Source organism: Mustela erminea, chromosome X (assembly GCF_009829155.1).
Source record: "Mustela erminea isolate mMusErm1 chromosome X, mMusErm1.Pri, whole genome shotgun sequence".
In the NCBI taxonomy this organism is placed as follows: Eukaryota; Metazoa; Chordata; class Mammalia; order Carnivora; family Mustelidae; genus Mustela; species Mustela erminea.
The window spans coordinates 110,624,730-110,643,054 of NC_045635.1; the positions used below are offsets into that span (position 1 = coordinate 110,624,730).

General features: G+C 38.2%; 1 protein-coding gene across 1 annotated transcript; it reads right to left on the reverse strand.

The window, feature by feature from the left end:
• Nucleotides 1-9,491: 9,491 nt before the first annotated feature.
• Nucleotides 9,492-13,993, reverse strand: LOC116582358 (olfactory receptor 1020-like). Its single transcript, XM_032329723.1, has 3 exons — nt 13,914-13,993; nt 12,179-12,200; nt 9,492-10,466 (listed from the first exon to the last, which is right to left on the reverse strand). Exons 1-3 carry the CDS (start codon nt 13,991-13,993, stop codon nt 9,492-9,494), a joined length of 1,077 nt encoding a protein of 358 aa, XP_032185614.1.
• Between the last annotated feature and the right edge of the window lie 4,332 nt (nt 13,994-18,325).

The window sequence follows — 18,325 nt, forward strand, 5'->3', positions numbered from 1 at the left end:
CATGGGAGGGGCAGAAGGAGAGGAAAACAATCTCAAGCAGACTCCCTGCTGAGTGCCAAGTTCAGAGCTGGACCTTATGACCCTGAGATCAGACTTAAGCCAAAATCAAATGTCAGACATTAAACTGACTGAGCCACCCAGGCACCCCAACTACTTTATAGGACTATTATTGATTTTTTAATTTAAAATCAATTAGCCAACATATAGTACATTAGTCTCAGATAGTGTTCAACAATTTATCAGTTGCTTATTACACCAAGTGCTCATCATGTCATATTACCAGGTTTTGAAAAACATCTTCTATGTAGCAACCTTGATTAACTCCTTAAATAGTTAAAATTTATTTGTCTGAAAATTCTCTTCTGTTTTCTGTGTAGCCAGTTAGATAACACATGAATAATGATTCTTTCTTTCCAATACTTAAATATATTTCTATTCCTTGTCTTATTGAATTGATAATGATCTTTCCAATGCAATGTTAAATGATAACTTGGAGAGGGGGTATCTTCTCCAGTACAAAAACACTTCTGAAGTTTCTGCGTTAACTATACTGTTTATTGTGAGTTTTGGTAAATGTCCTTTGTCAGAATAAACTTTTCCCTTTATTCTTGAGTTGTTTAGGTTTTTTTTTTTTTTTTTGTCCACAGAGAGATGATGAATTTCATTTGATTTTTTTTAATTAATTTTTTATTTTTTATAAACATATATTTTTATTCCCAGGGGTACAGGTCTGTGAATCACCGAGATGAGTACATATTGTCTTTCTTCGATCAGCTTAAGTAGTGACTTGTAGTAATGGATTTTCTAAAATTAGACTATCCCTTAATTACTGAAATTAAGCCTATTTGATCATATTGTACTTTTTAAATACATTTGTTAAGTTCAATTACCAGGTATTTTAACTAGGCCTTCTTGAGACTTATCATATAATATTTCATCTTTGTAACAAGCTCGCCTGCCTTTTGTATCAAGGTTTTACTAAATTCATAAAATGAATTGGACAACTTTTCTTCTTTTTCTGTTCTCCAGAATATTTTATATAATGTAGAGATTATCTGTTCTTTAGTAGTTTGATAAAACCTTCCTCCCTGGGATTAGTGACTTTAAATGCAGAGATGTTGGTTACTAATTGAATTTCTTTGGTGTCTGATAGTCTACTCATTTTTCAATTTCTTCTTGAATAAAATTGTTGATTTGTATTTTTCTGTGGAATTGTATATGTCATCAGAGTTTTCACATTGATTGGCATAAAATATTTTATAGCATACTCTTATTATTTTAAAAATATGAATATTTATTTAATAATGCCCCCATTTTCATTGCTAATAATGGTTATTTAGGTCTTGATTCTTTTTTCACTTACTTAATCTTATCAGAGTATTGCTTATTTATTAACTTTTCTAAAAAATTAGGTTTTGGTTTTATTAAGCATTTTTAATTTTGTTTCCTATCTTATTAATTTTTCTTTTGATATTTATTTCCTTTCTTGTACTTTCTTCTGGTTTACTTCATGGTTCTTTTCTAACTTCTTGCATCAAATTCTTAACATATTAATATTCAGTTATTTTGTTTCATATGGCACACATTGTGCCATATCAGTTGAAATATCATATCAGTTACACTCTGCAATTTGATATCTGTCATTAAGTAACAATTGTCTGTAGTTAATTTTTTTCTTTATTCCATTTAGAAGAAATTTTTGTCCAAATACATGGAGATTTTTAAAATAATGCTGCAATACACATGGAGATGTGTGCATCTTTTCAAATTAGTGTTTTCATTTTCTTTGGGTAAATACTCAGTAGTGAAATTATTGGGTCATATGGGATTTTTTTTTAAGAGAGAGAGAAAAAGAGAGAGAAGAGGGGCAGAGGGAAAAGAAAAGGGAGAATCTGGAGCAGACTTCATGACCCACACAGGGCTCGATCTCATGACCCCAAGATCATGACCTGAGAGACAATCAAGAGTCAGACACTTATCCAATGAGCCATGCAGGCAACCCTGGATTATATGATATTTCCATTTCTAATTTTGGGGGGAAACTCCATACTATTTTTCACAGTAGTTGTATGAGCTTACATTCCCACCAACAATGCACAAGTGTTCCTTTTCCTGTACATCCAATTTTTGGATATTTTTTAGTAACTTCTATTTTATTGCATCTTTACAAGAATGTTATTAATATGATACTGCTTATTTGGAATTTATCGAGACTTCCTTTGATACTTATGTTCTAGTTTTGTAAATATGATTGAAAATAATATATATTCTATATTTTGGGGCCCAGGATTAGATATGTATTGTGTACGTGTATTAACTCAAACTTCATAATTGTGCTGAACAGATACTGGGATTGTAACCACCCAATCAACCAAAGGTGCTCTTTTTTAGTCATTATTACTATTATACATATTATTAGTAAGTCAAAGCCCTGCCCTCGAGATGGCTTAGTTTTGGAGGGTGAAGCATATCAGCCAAAATAAACCCCAAGCAAGAAATACTACAAGTTGAATAGGTCATATTACCTAGGCAAGACCAGTGATAATTAGGAATCATCCTATTCACCAAGAAAAACAGTTGCTTCTAGAATGAGCATGTCTTAGTAGCTTTCTTCAGGTCATCTAAGGGAGAATGGTTTGGGGGGTAGGGTGAGCAATAATAAAACAAGGCAGGGGTCAGACCTCAGAATCCTTGCTTTAGCTAAGTGGGGCTCTAGGGCCCTAGAGCCTCATGAATTTGAAGGACACATGGCTACTGTTAAGATATTTAAAAATTCTAGACACTACCAAGGGACATTTTCTTAAAATATGTTCCCAGAAGTTTTGGTACTTTTCCTATGTGGAATGGTATTTTCTGAAGTATCTGAGCAAGAGGCTGTTGGAAAAGCTCTCTTTCTCCTTTCTGGATCATTTCAGGAAAGGGTCCTAAGAAGAAACCAGATGATACAGTGACCCTCCACTTCCACCTGTACATTTTCTGAAAGAATGAGATGGCAAGACTTTTCAGGATATTTTTTCTTCCTTCCTACCTTCCATTCTCCCTCCTTCCTTCCTTCCTTCCCTTCTTCCCTCCCTCCTTCCTTCCTTCCTTCCTTTCCTTTCCTTTCCTGCTTAAAACTTTTCTTCCCTCCTTCTCTCTTTCTCCAAACCTCACACCCTTCCTTCCTGCCTGCCTGAGTTCCTTATTTTTCTTTCTGTTGTGCTTCAGATATGTTCAGAGAACTTAATCTAAACAAAATATGTTGCTATTCACTCACTTCAGTGTTCATTGTACAGTATCTTGATGTCAGAGAGTACACGAGAAGTCTAGGATTTAAGGAAAGTGAAGTGATCACCCTGATGCAGACTGGTAAAGTAGTTAAAAACACAGGCTCTGAATTCAGTCTTGAGTTTGAAATTCTAACTCTGCCCCATATAGGCTGTGTATAAATGACTGAGTTCATCACCACTTCTCTGATACTTCTTTTCCTCATATATAAAATCAATATAAAATTAGGTTGTTGAACCCATAGAATGTGCAATACTAAGAGTGAACCTTCATATAAACTATGGCTTTTGGATTATGATGTGTCATTGTAGGTTCTACCATTGTAACAAATGTACCATTCTGCGGGTGGATGTTGGTAATGTGGAATGTGTATGAAGGACCATAGAGAATATGGGAACCTTCTGTACCTTCCCTCAATTTTGCTATGGACCTAAAAGTGCTCTAAAAACAAAGTCTTAATTAAAAAAAACATATATCAGGTTGTTGTGATAACCAAATGAGATAATCTGAGGACTTACCATAGTGTCTGGCATTTAGTAAGCTCACAATAAATGTCAGCTCCCTTCTTCTTTCTTAAAATCATACCTAGTTATCTCTGCCCTGCTTTGAGCTCCACACAAACCCTCTTCAATTCTGCATCAACTACGTACTACAGGCCCTTATTTTTTATTTAATGTACACTTATGTTTTCATGGCTCACTAGTACTGGGAAAGACAAATATAGATGTGACCTATTACCTCCAGGAATTTTAATTTAGTTAGGAATATAACACATGTACACATACATCAAATCAATAGAAATCAATGGATTTACAAATGTTGAGTTATAATTCTGGGGGCAGAGGCATAGGAAAAGATCAGATTGGAAGTTAATATTGAAGAAGAGGTAGAATATTGACAAAGAAAAGGGGATAGATTACTAACACACTTCTGGACATTTTGGAGGGTTCAAAAGTAAACATATATGCCCATGGAAAAGTCCAATGATGTAATACACACAAATCCATTTTTCTTCCCATAAACATTTATTAAATGCCAACTTGGTCCCAGGTATGAGGTTACATAGTTCTGAGACACCTTGGTTTTCCCCTCTAAGGCATACAATCTAGTAGAGGAAGAAAGATATGATTGTAAGAAAAGTGGAATAAAATAAGGCAGTTTAGGAGTATAGGATGATTGCATGCTACAATCATTTGTCCTAAAATTCCAAGGAAAGAGTAAACACTTTTGATTAGAAATATGAGGAGGATTCTTCACTGATGAAAAGTGACAGACTTGTAAATGAGGAAAGTTGTAAGTCTAAAAGGGAGGATATGACATGCAGGAAACGGAAGAGGTGCTGTAAAAGGTAAGGTCTGAGAGGCTAGATTCTAACTGTAGAGGCCTTGTAGGTTAAGGGATTTGGACTTTATTCTCAGGACAATTAAGAGCTATTGAAGAGTTTGAAGTAGAACAGCAATGTGGTCAGATTTCTGTTTAGACTAATCATAAGGCAGCAGTGCGGAGAAAAATCAGTCAGGGACAAGCCTGGGGACAGTAAGACCAGTTAGGAGAATATTGCAATTGTCCAGGCAAATGATAAAATAGAAAAAAGCCTGCTCTAAGACAGAGGAATTCCTAGTACAGTGTCAACATACAAAATTCTTCTTTATGTCTGGCTGCCTTTAGACTCAAAGTGACTTCATTAGGTTGCACTTGTTTAGATCTTACCCAAACTAACTTGAACATAAGTTTTCCATCAGGAAATAATTCCTCAATGACCCCTTGTGGCCAAGGACTCAAAATTTGGCAATTTGAGATATGTGAACTGGAGACAGAGAACAGAGTAAAGATTTATGGAGGCCTTAGCCTCCATAAAATATGACTTTTACCACAACTCTAAGCAACCATATGCTCAAAGCCATCTGAGGTTAAATTAGGGAAACCAAAGCTCTGTTTGAAACTTACCCACCTATGGTAGCAAGGGATTGACTAGATATTAATAAGACCTTCAAAGAAGGTATATAGGCCCTTCCCAACCATCTCCACATTTTCTTAATATCTTTTGTGTTTACCCAACTATCTCCCCAATTTAATCAATATCTTTTGCTTATAACTTTGCCCATTCTGCCAAACCAGCTCTCTGAGCATCTAGATTCTTCTGTCTTAGTCTTTGATTTCCAATTCTCCTCATTCCCTTCATTACTCAGCCATTCCTACCACTCCTTACTCTTTATAGACGTTATTCAAACTACCCACCTCTTTCTAGATACTCTCTTGTGAACCCACTCATCTTGAGTCCATTGACTTGAGTCCTAGCCTCACAACTTATATTTCTTGCTGCTTGTTGATAGGCATCCTAGTAATCCAGGGGGTGATATAGTAAAGTGGAAAGAATATAAGCTCTTTGGACAAGCAGCCCTGATTCAAATCTTGTATTCCCCATTCTTTAGCTATGTGAGCTTGAGTGGGTTACTTAACCATTTTTAATTACAATATTATCATCCATAAAATGGGAGCAACAATTATACCAACATTACAGAGTTCTTGGCAGGTTTATGAAACAACAGATTTGGCATTTAGTACATAGAAAAAAACTCAATAAATGTCAATTAATTTTTTGTGTTATTTTATTTTATTTTATTTTATTTCTCCAGTGTTCCAAGATTCATTGTTTATGCACCACACCCAGTGCTCCATGCAATATGTGCCCTCCTTAATACCCACCACCAGGCTCACCCAACCCCCCACACTCCTCCCCTCCAAAACCCTCAGTTTCTGAGTCCACAGTCTCTCATATTTCATCCCCCCCTCTGATTTCCCCCAACTCACTTCTCCTTTCCAACTCAATGTCCTCAGTGTTATTCCTTATATTCCACAAGTAAGTGAAACCATATGACAGTTGACTTTCTCTACTTGATTTATTTCACTGAGCATAATCTCCTCCAGTCCTGTAATTGTTGATACAGAAGTTGGGTATTCATCCTTTCTGATGGGGGCATAATATTCTGTTGTATATATGGGCCATAGCTTCTTTATCCATTCATCTGTTGAAGGGAATCTTGACTCTTTCCACAGTTTGGTGACTGTGGCCATTGCTGCTATGAACTCTGGGGTACAGATGGCCCTTCTTTTCCCTGCATCTGTATCTTTGGGGTAAACACCCAGTAGTGCAGTTGCAGGGTCATAGGGTAGCTCTATTCTTATTTTTTTATGTTTTATTTTTTAAAGATTTTATTTATTTATTTGACACAGAGAGAAAGACAGATCACAAGTAGGCAGAGAGGCAGATAGAGAGAGAAGGGGAAGCAGGCTCCCTGCTGAGCAGAGAGCCCGATGCGGGGCTCAATCCCAGGACCCTGAGATCATGACCTGAACCGAAGGCAGAGGCTTTTCCCACTGAGCTACCCAGGGCCCATAATGTAGCTCTATTTTTAATTTCTTAAGGGACCTCCACACTGTTTGCCAATGTGGCTGCACCAACTTGCATTCCCACCAACAGTGTAAGAGGGTTCCCTTTCTCCACATCCTCTCCAACACTTGTTGTTTTCCGTACTGTTAATTCTTGCCATTTTAACTGGTGTAAGGTGGTATCTCAATGTGGTTTTGATTTGAATTTCCTTGATGGCTAGTGAGGATGAATATTTTTTCATGTGTCTGTTAGCCATTTGTATGTCTTCTTTGGAGAAGTGTCTGCTCATGTCTTTCGCCCATTTTTTGACATGATTATCTATTTTTTGGGTGTTGAGTTTGAGGAGTTCTTTATAGATCTTGTATATTGGCCCTTTGTCTGTACTGTCATTGGCGAATATCTTCTCCCATTCCGTGGGTTGCCTCTTTGTTTTGTTGACTATTTCCTTTGCTGTGCAGAAGATTTTTATCTTGATGAAGTCCCAAAAGTTCATTTTTGCTTTCGTTTCCTTTGCCTTTGGAGACATGTCTTGAAAGAAGTTGCTGTGGGGTCGAAGAGGTTACTGCCTATGTTCTCCTCTAGAATTCTGATGGATTCCTGCCTCACGTGGAGGTCTTTTATCCATTTTGAGTTTATCTTTGTGTATGATGTTAAGAGAATGGTTGAGTTTCATTCTTCTACACATAGCTGTCCAATTTTCCCAGCACCATTTATTTATTTTTTTAAAATTTATTTGATAGACAAGTAGGCTGAGAGAGAAAGGAAGGGAAGCAGGCTCCCCGCCGAGCAGAGAGCCCGACGCAGGGCTCAATCCCAGAACCCTGGGATCATGACCTGAGCCGAAGGTAGAGGCTTTAACCCACTGAGCCACCCAGGTGCCCCCCCAGCACCATTTACTGAAGAGACTTTTTTTCCCACTGTATATTTTTCCTGATTTGTTGAAGATTATTTGACCATAGACTTGTAGGTCCATATCTGGACTCTCTACTCTGTTCTACTGGTCTATGTGTCTGGGATGCAAGGGTAGTTCAACATTCACAAGTCAATCAATGTTATAGAACAAATCAATAATAGAAGAGAGAAGAACCACATGGTCCTCTCAATTAATTCAGGAAAAGCATTTGACAAAATACAGCAACCACTCCTGATTAAAACTCTTAAAAGTATAGGGATGGAGGGAATATTCCTAAACTTCATAAAATCTATGAAAAACCTGTAGTGAATATCATTCTCAATGGAGAAAAGCTGACAGCCTTCCTTTTGAGATCAGGAACACGACAAGAATGCCCACTCTCACAACTCTTGTTCAACATAGTATTAGAAGTCCTAGCAACATCAATCAGAAAACAAAAAGAAATAAAAAGTATTCGAATTGGCAAAGAAGTCAAACTCTCTCTCTCTTTGCAGATGACATGATACTTTATATGGAAAACCCAAAAGACTCCATCTCCAAACTACTAGAACTCATACAGCAATTCAGTAATGTGGTAGGATACAAAGTCAATGTGCAGAAATCAGTGGCTTTCTTATACACTAACAATGAAAATACAGGAAGGGAAATTAGAGAATTGATTCTATTTACTATAGCACCAAGAACCATAAGATAATTTGGAATAAACCTTACTGAAGAGGTAAAAGATCTGTACTTGAGGAACTACAGAACACTCATGAAAGAAATTGAAGAAGACACAAAATGATGGAAAAGCTTTCCATGCTCATGGATCAGAAGAATAAACATTGTTAAAATGTATATACTGCACAAAGCAATCTATACTTTCAATGCCATCCTGATCAAAATTCCACCAGCATTTTTCAAATTGCTGGAACAAACAATCCTAAGATTTGTATGGAACAGAAAAGACCCTGAATTGCTAAGGAAATGCTGAAAAAGAAAAAGCTGGGAGCATCACGTTGCCTGATTTCAAACTTTACTACAAAGCTGTGATCACCAAGACAGCATAGTACTGGCACAAAAATGAATGTCAATTTAAGTAAAAAAGTCATAATTTGGTTCCTTTTTGAATGGGATCTTCTGTCTTCCCTAAATGAGTTGGAAGCTGACAAAAGATAAATAGCCATAGCTTTCTTCCTTGTGATTTGTCTCCACCTTACATTTGGTATAGGACTCTGTATGCAATAGGCATTCAATTAATTTAGTGACCTGATTAGTCATGATCCAAAGGCAGAAGTAGAAAATTGGCTATGGGAAAAGAAGTAGCTCTTAGGGGACTGAATCTGTTACAAATTTTTGGACCAGATTTGCCAGAAAGGGAAAAAAGTTGGAAATCCTGGACTCAGGATAAAGAGTGAGGGTGGCATCTTGGGGTATCTGGGTGGCTCAGTAGGCTAAGTGTCAGACTCTTGGTTTGGCTAGGGTCATGACCTCATGGGTTGTGAGAGCAAGCTCAGCACCAGTCAGGCTCCAGCTCAGCCGAGAGTCAGCTTGAAGATTTTCTCCCTCTGCCCTTCCCCCTACTCACTCACATGTGTTCTCTCTCCCAAATAAATAAATAAATCTTTAATAGGGGGGACAGCTTGCCTTATAGTGAAAGAGTGTAATGTAATAGAAAGGGAGTTTCAGAGTCAGTGCTGAATTGAAATTCAAGTTCCACTGCATACATATGTGACCTTGGGCAAATAACCAAAGCTCTCAGGGTCTCAGAGTCCTCATCTATAAGACGAAGATAATAATACTTGACTTCCAGAGTTATGAAGAGGATTCAAAGCATAGTACATTTAAAATTCCTAGAATAATGCCTGAGATATTATGAGTGGCCAAATAGATGTCTCCTCCCTCCTTCTCTTTATTACCTTTTCTTTAACACATTTTATATCATGGAAATCTGAGTGTGGGGAAGGAGAATTGCGAGCCCTTCTTGAGAACACCCCCAAATGTTTCCTTTACATCTTTATTCCTCAGACTGTAGATCATGGGGTTAAGCATGGGGATGACCACTGTGTAGAATACAGAGACCAGCCTGTCTCTGCCTAGTAAGTACTCAGAGGATGGGCGCAAGTAAATGAATGCTGTGGTTCCATAGTACAGGCTGACAGCGGTCAGGTGGGAAGCACAGGTGGAGAATGTCTTGTGTTTTCCCTGGGCTGAGGGTATTCTGATGATAGCCAAGAAGACACATGCATAGGAGACTAGGATGATTATCAGGGACACAGACACATTAAAGGAACCACAGGCAAAGAGGAGAAGTTGGAGGATCCGTGTGTCAGAGCAAGAGAGTTTTAAAAGGGGAGGGATATCGCAGAAATAGTGAGTGATGACATGGGATTTACAGAAGGTCAGAGAAAAGGTTGTGCTTGTGAGAAGCACCATGTTCATCAGGCCCACTGCATAGCTGGCAGCCACTAGCTGCAAACACAACCTTGGGGACATAATGATATGGTAGAGCAGAGGGTTGCAGATGGCCACATAGCGGTCATAGGCCATGGAAGCCAAGAGGAAGAACTCAGTGACAGCAAAGATCACAAAGCAGCTTGTCTGTATTGCACAACCAGAGAAGGAGATTGTCTGGCAACCAGAGAAAAACCCCATCAACATTTTTGGAACTGTGACTGAAGAATAACAGAAGTCAATAAAAGATAGGTTGCTGAGGAAGAAATACATGGGAGTGTGGAGTCGAAGGCTGACCACAATGAGGGCAAGGAGGCCCAGGTTTCCCACAATTGTGATTGCATAGATCAGGAAGAAGAGGGCAAAGAATATAGGCTGAAGCTGAGGATCATCAGTGAGGCCCACGAGGAAGAATTCACTCAACTTGCTGCCATTGCCTGTACCTGTTAGGCCACTACAGGTCTGTAAAGGGAACACGCATGACAATAGTGAGACATGTATGGCTCAAGTCCTTACACAGAGACCAGTGGGGTCTGGTCCTGGCTACCTAGGGCATAAACATACTGGGTATGTCGACTATGGCTTCATTCTACCTTACTCATCTCTTGCCATCCTCCAACCTATTGAATATAAGGTTTAAAGGCATGAAGATGGGATCTGGAACCAGAAGAATGGGTCTGAATCTCAACCTGGCTGCTATCATCTCTGTGATCTTGGGCTAGTATCTTAACCGGAGTTTTCTCTGTAGGTGGGATAAAACATCAACCTTGTAAGACTGGTTGTAAAAACTAAAAGTGATGGTGGATGTGTGTACAATGTCTATCAAGGCATGAAATAGCAGGTATTTAATGAATTCTAATTTCCTTCCTCCTTCTACACCCTTCTTTTTAACACTGAACCTGTTCTCAGCCAAAGCTTAACTTGAGCATAAAGTCCAGGACAGAAATCTTAAATATGGGAATGACACTAGAAAATTATTATTTTTTTCATTATCAGTTGTGTGTTTGAGGAACAGCAGGGGATGACTGAAGGGGGGATATCAAACAATGTAATACAAAACTAAGAGGGCTCTAAGGTCAATTTTATTGGGTTAGAATCCAATTCTATGACATGCTAGCTATGTGACCTTCGGTTTAACCTATCTGAGACTCAGTTTCCTTATCTTTAAGATGAGAGTACCAAATACTTATTACTTCATTAATTCACTGTGAGGATTAAATAAGATAATTCATCTAAAGCATCTAGCTCACAATAAGCATATGGTAAATATTAGCTATTATTATGATTGGAGGAATCTCCTGGTAGGACTGTTGGAACCACACACAAGCCTCTTTCAGATTGTCCCACTTGCACCCTCCAAAGTATCCCTTCCTAACTGAGCTCCTATTACTAATCATTGTATTGAATTCTCCAGTGTGTATGTTGCAGCAGTAAAAAGGGTAAGAGCTACCACTTTTATCTAATGATTCAAAGATGGATAAAGCCAGAAACCAGGGCCTCTAAAGGGAAAGCAAACTGTCAATAGTTTCCCAGAGATTTGGTGTAAATCCTAGAACTGGGACCCAGGTGAACTGTTTACATTATTCCTCCCACTTGGAAGAGATAACAGCCTCTGACCCCTCCTTTTTCAGAAACATGGCATCCATGTCCTTATCAGAACATCGGGGGCTGTTTCGACCATAGCTCTTTGAGAAATCAGAATGTTGAATTCTTCTTAGGGCCATTTCTATCTTTGCTCTTAGGGAGATAGCTAATGTCTAGGTGTATTTTTTTTCAGTTAATTGATTGATTGATTGATTATGTTCAGTTAGCCAGTATATAGCAGATCATAAGTTTTTGATGTAGTGTTCAACGATTCATTAGCTGCATATAACACCCAGTGCTGATCACAACATGTCCTCCTTAATCCCCATCACCCAGTTATTCCATCTCCCCACCTCCTTCCCTTCTGTAACCCTCAGTTTGCCTAACTGTATTTTAATATTGTTTTTCTTAAGAGCTGGGATAGTGAAGGACCATATATAGCACTGCACAGAGGATTTACATGATTGGATTTAGAGTCAGAACTCTTAGGTTTGAATTCTGACTTGGTATTATTTTAGCTCTACAGGCTTAAGCAAGTCCTTTCTGAATCATAAAAATTTTATCTATAAAATGGGAACAATGGCACTTACTTTTCTGATTCTCACAGGATTGCTGCAAAGATCCAATGAAAGTATGTAGGAAAACACTTGTAAAGTGTGAATGTAGTCAGGGTCAATACTCAGAAAGCATGCAATGGGAAAATCAAATAAGGTTTTTAAAACTTGTATGACAATTATTAAATTGCTCCTCTGGAGCCTGCTCCTCCCTGAAACTTGCCCTGGCACCTTGGTTTTCACAACACTGACCTCCATCTTCTTGTGAGCTCCAAGTCAGACCCTGAAAGAGAAAACTAGATCAACCTCTGGCAACTTGTAAGTAAATGTCTAATGCCCTTCTGCCACTCTCGGGCTGTGCCTGCCTGCTTATAACTGGTGTTCCACTAGAGTCACCTTTATGACCATCTTTGGGAACTAAAGTTTCCACAATATATAGTACTGGTTGTTAAATTTTTATATTAATAAAATGTATATAATATTTTATATTATTTTTATATTATAATGACTATATTAATAGCTACCAATAATAAAGTACCTAATAAGTGTCGCACATTGTACTGGATGATTAATATGAGTTATTTTACTTAATCTTCTTAAAAACCCTGGGAAATAACTATTATCATTCCCATCTTACAACCCAGGCAACTGAGGCTGGGAGCACTGCAATGCTTTGTTCAAGATCTCATATCTGGTTAAATGGCAGAATCTATATTTAAGTATATGTCTATAATATTCTAATGCTACTGTTGTATCAATTATGTTTTCTCAAAATGTAGAGCCATTCAATTAAATATTATTGAGGTTTTTTCAAGGGATTTATAAACCTATTCTTTCTTTGTTATCATGCTAATCTTTGAAATAATGAAAATGATTTCTCTTAATTTTACAAATGACGAATCCAAGCTACAAAGAAGTTAAGCAGATTGTTCTACGACATGCATGAATTTATTCAACTAATATTCATTGGGTTCTTGGTGTGTTCCAGGCAATGTGATAGGCGCTAGGGGTAATCTCATGGACCTTACAACCTAAAGGAAGATGTGAGCAGTAAACAAACTAATTAAAAATCTTAATAAAATTATGAAGAAAATACTGCAAGCTAATGAGATAGAGCTCAGGGTTTGGAGGGGCAACATTAGGTAGAGTGGAAGGGAAAGCCTCTCTAAGGAGCTGACATTAAATCCTGGAATCTGAATGGAGTGGATCCAGCCATACAAAGATCCAGAGTACACACACAGACAGTTAGTGATATTGTCAGGAACAGAACCAATTTCCCCTAAATGCTACCCAGGGCTACTCTCTCCAGTTGGAAGTAAGAACCAAGTAGAAGCTGGTTAGGAATGACTAGTAAGTGGAAAATTCTAACTTTTATCTACAAGCATCCCTGTCCTTTATCACCCACCTTTTTCTTTGTATGTCTCTAGAAGTCACACGTTTTCACCAGTCACTTTTCTTCTTCTGTACTCATCCCAAGTGCTTCAGGCCAGCATCAGTTGTTGGGCTCTTTCCAGATGTTCCCCGAACAGGCACAGAAAAGCTCATGTGCCCACAACAGTAAAGCCTCTAGAACTAAGCTTCAAGTTATACTCCCTTTCCCAACTCCCTTTTCAAGTTTAGCCATTTCTGTGTAATTGGTAGAATCATTAATACAGCAATGTTTCAGCCTTCTTGACTGTTCTCCTGAGATGCTGCGAAAAGTAAGCCCAGGGGCTGAGAAGCTGTGACGTCCAAAATGGCCATTCCCAATGGGTTATTTTCACTGACTCACACTGAGAGTTTGGGGACCTTTAGTCGCCACTGAGAAGCTTTGGGAACAATTGGAAGAGTTAAATTGACGTTGAAATACATTGTGTTACAAATGTAAAATACATTCTTAGTCATATTAAAAAGTCTTGGCCACAATTAAAATATCAGTTTTTTTTCCCCAAACATAGAGATTCTAAGAACTATGGATAAATGACCAATACAGAAGATGGTAGTAAGAATGTATTTCTCATTTTATGATCCGTCATATCATCTTGTTTACTCAACCTTTTGCCTGATTATAAACTATAAATCACTTTTAAACATCAACAAATTACTTAATTAGTTTTTATATGGTCAATAAAGCCTCTGATTGCCATTCAGTGTTCTAATAAAATACTCTTGTGCTTAAGATGTATGTGGTGGCCAGCTGCCTTGTACCATACTTTTTCAATTTTTATTAAACCATGCCTGAGTTGTGAAAGACTGGTATCTATGCATTCGTCTTATTTTTTCCATTCAATAAATGTTTATCAAACATCTATCATGTCCTGTCATTGTGTTAGGAATTAGAAATACAAAATCAATTGCAAGTTAATAATATCCCTAGATACACTTCCTCCTCACTCCCCAGTACATCGAACACACACACACACAGAAACACAGTCTCTCATTTGGAAAGCAAAAACAGTCTCAATCTCCTTTGGTGCTTGGTTATTAGCAGCTTCTATAGAAAACGCTAAGTTATTATGCATTTTAAGGGATAAAGCTATTGATTTTAAAGCAAGGAAATTGTTTTAAAAGTAGACTTTATAAAGTCTTTTGTGGGCAGATTCATTTAATTCTGTTGCTTGGCTATACAGAATTTTGTAATGACTTTAAATAGAGAAACTATTCCTTTTTTTCAAGTTAGGTTGTATTACATTAGGTGATATTTGAACCAGTTTATGAGCTTCTGCTATGGCATGATGGGCTGACTCTACGTATTGAAGAACATCTTCCCCAAATTTAATTATCCTGGGGCACCATCACTACATAGGATAAAATGAGTCATTTTGTTCATCACAGCTGCAGCCTTTGCTGAAATGTAGGTTATAGGATATCATCTTAAAGACTAACTCATTAATGCTCAGGGATGGATGAAGTACTGTGCCAGCAGACTAAAGTGGTGCCCAAATGTTTTCATCTAGAAACCTGTATCTCTTTCTCATGTTGTCATATATTGATGGGGATGTCTTTATCCATTGTCACTGCCTGTGGGCATTTGAATAACCCAGATGCAATGCCTGTCTAGCCCACTATTGATTCCTCAAACTCTGAGGAGCAATCAGAGGTTTGGAGCAAAATTCTGATGGTGCCATAAAGTGTCTACTTTATAAGGATTCAAATGATGTTATCAGTGCAGTCCCTGCTTTTATTCTCATGGGTATTTACTAGTGAGTAATATGTCATCCCAAACTATTTGATGGGACAATGAAGTAAAATAGTCCTCCAAATTGTGAGGGTTATGGATTTATGCCTAGCTGAAAGCATTCCCGTCTTCATAGTATCAAAGCAGGTGACCTTTCTGACATTAGTTTCTCCATCTGTGCTATGCATTTTGAAAGGACGTGAGGAACAGGCTTGATGTGTTTCCCCCTTTTGTATTATGGTGTTTATGGCTTGATGGGGGAGTCATCTATCCTGGTGACAGATCCTGGAGGATGTTCTTTCACTGGTCTGCAGTGAAAGAAGGCAGAAGATTAACCTTATGGAGCCTGGAATATGTTGAGTTTCACTATTCTCCTTGAAATGAGTGTCCCCCAATCCCACCATAGTAATGATGTCATCCTGGCCATTTGCTGTCCCAAATGAAAATTTCTCTAACTTCTTCCTGGTTTCTGAATGTGTACTGTGTAGCGCAAAACTTAGGTTCATGCTACATATTTTTAAAATTTCTTTTCAGTGTTCCAGAATTCATTGTTTATGCACCATACCCAGTGCTCCATGCAATAGTGCCCCCCATAATACCCACCACCAGGCTCACCCAACTCCCCACCCCCTCCCCTCCAAAACCCTCAGTTTGTTTCTCAGAGTCCACAGTCTCTCATGGTTTCTCTCCCCCTCCAATTTCCCCCAACTCTCTTCTCCTCTTGATCTCCCAATGTCTTCCGTGTTACTCCTTATGTTCCACAAATAAGTGAAACCATGGGATAGTTGACTTTCTCAGCTTGACTTGTTTCACTTAGCATAAGCTCTTCCAGTCCTGTCCATGTTGATACAAAAGTTGAGTATTCATCCTTTCTGATGGGGGCATAATGTTCTGATGTATGTATGGGCCATAACTTCTTTATCCATTCGTCTGTTGAAGGGCAACTTGGCTCTTTCCACAGTTTGGTGACTGTGGCCATTGCTATGAACTTTGGGGTACAGATGGCCCTTCTTTTCACTATATCTGTATCTTTGGGGTAAATACCCAAATAGTGAAATTGCAGGGTCATAGGGAAGCTCTACTTTTAATTTCTTAAGGAATCTCCACACTTTTTTCCGAGGTGGCTGCACCTACTTGCATTTCCACCAACAGTGCAAGAGGGTTCCTCTTTCTCCACATCTTCTCCAACACTTGTTTTCTGTCCTGTAGATTTTTACCATTCTGACTGGTGTAAGGTGGTATCTCAATGTGGTTTTGATTTGAATTTCCCTGATGACTAGTGATGATGAACATTTTCATGTGTCTGATAGCCATTTGTTATGTTTTCATTGGAGAAGTGTCTTTTCATGTCTTCTGCCCATTTTTTGACAAGATTATCTGTTTTGTGTGTGTTTAGTTTGAGAAGATCTTTATAGATCCTGGATATTAGCCTTTTGTCTGTACTGTCATTTGCAAATTTCTTCTCCCATTCCATGGGTTGACTCTTTGTTTTGTTGACTGTTTCCTTTGCTACAGAAGATTTGATCTTGATGAAGTCCCAAAAGTTCATTTTTGCTTTTGTTTCCTTTGCCTTTGGAGACATGTCTTGAAAGAGGTTGCTGGGCTGATGTAGAAGAGCTTACTGCCTATGTTCTCCTCTAGGATTTTGATAGATTTCTGTCTCATGTGGAGGTCTTTTATCCATTTTGAGTTTATCTTTGTGTATGGTATAAGAGAATGGTCGAGTTTCATTCTTCTATACATAGCTGTCCATTTTTCCCAGCACCATTATTGAAGAGACTGTCTTTTTTCCCACTGTATATTTTTTCCTGCTTTGTCAAAGATTATTTGACCATAAAATTGATGGTCCATATCTGGGCTCTCGACTCGTTCCACTGGTCTATGTTGTCTGTTTTTGTGCTAGTACCGTGCTATATATTTCTTTTTTTTTTGAGTTTTAATTTATTTATTTGACAGAGAGAGAGAGAGAGAGAGAGATCACAAGTAGGCAGAGAAGCAGGCAGAGAGAGAGGCGGAAGCAAGCTCCCTCCTGAGCAGAGAGCCCGATGCGGGCCTCGATCCCAGGACCCTGAGACCATGACCTGAGCTGAAGGCAAAGGCTTAACCCACTGAGCCACCCAAGCACCCCATGCTATATATTTCTGAAAGAGTAATTGAGTCAGTTAGTATAAGAAAGTGTGCTAAATTCAATCACAAAATTTCATGTTATTACAAGTCTATAAGGTAGGTACTATATTTATTTCTATTTTACAGATGGAGGAAGTGAAGCTCAGAGAAAGGAAATGGTCTTCTCAGAATCACATAGATGATATGCACCAATATTACCCAGGTCCTTCTGACTCTACCGTCTAGCAATCAATTTCTGCCATAGCACCTTGAAATCATCTTTTAAAATCCTAATTTCTAATCTGCTCATCCCTTTACTTAAAATCTAATGGTTTTCAGTATTAGTTGCACATTAAAATCACCGAGAGCTTAAAATGTATCATACGCAGATGTCATTCTCAGATTCTGATTTAACTGGTCTGAGGTGGGGCATGGGCAATCGTATTTTTAAAAAACTTCCCAAGTGGCTGCAATTTATCACCAGTGTTGAGAACTACAAATTTAGAACTTTGTGCTGTGTTCCTTCTCCTGTTTCCTGATTATAAAGAGCATACTCAACCCTAGTTGCCTGATTCTTCACAGGGTCTGAGAAAGACTTCAGAGATTTCACTCAATACAAAAATTAGGGAAAGCTCTTTACACAGTGGTCAGAAACCACTGACTTCAGATCTTCATAATTTTTTCCTTATCTATAGAATCTTGACTGCCATTGAAACAGTGAACTGCGATCTTGGACAAACCCAAGGAATCTTACGAAGGCATTTCAGGAGCAACTGCAGACACCCTTTGCATCCCTTCCCCACCAGGAGATCTAGACAGACACATCCTTGATCATAATTCTCAAAGCTATGGAGTACTTTTACTGAGGGGTGCTCTTTCTCTTTTATACAACAAACTTTCACTGAACACCTGTATGTTGC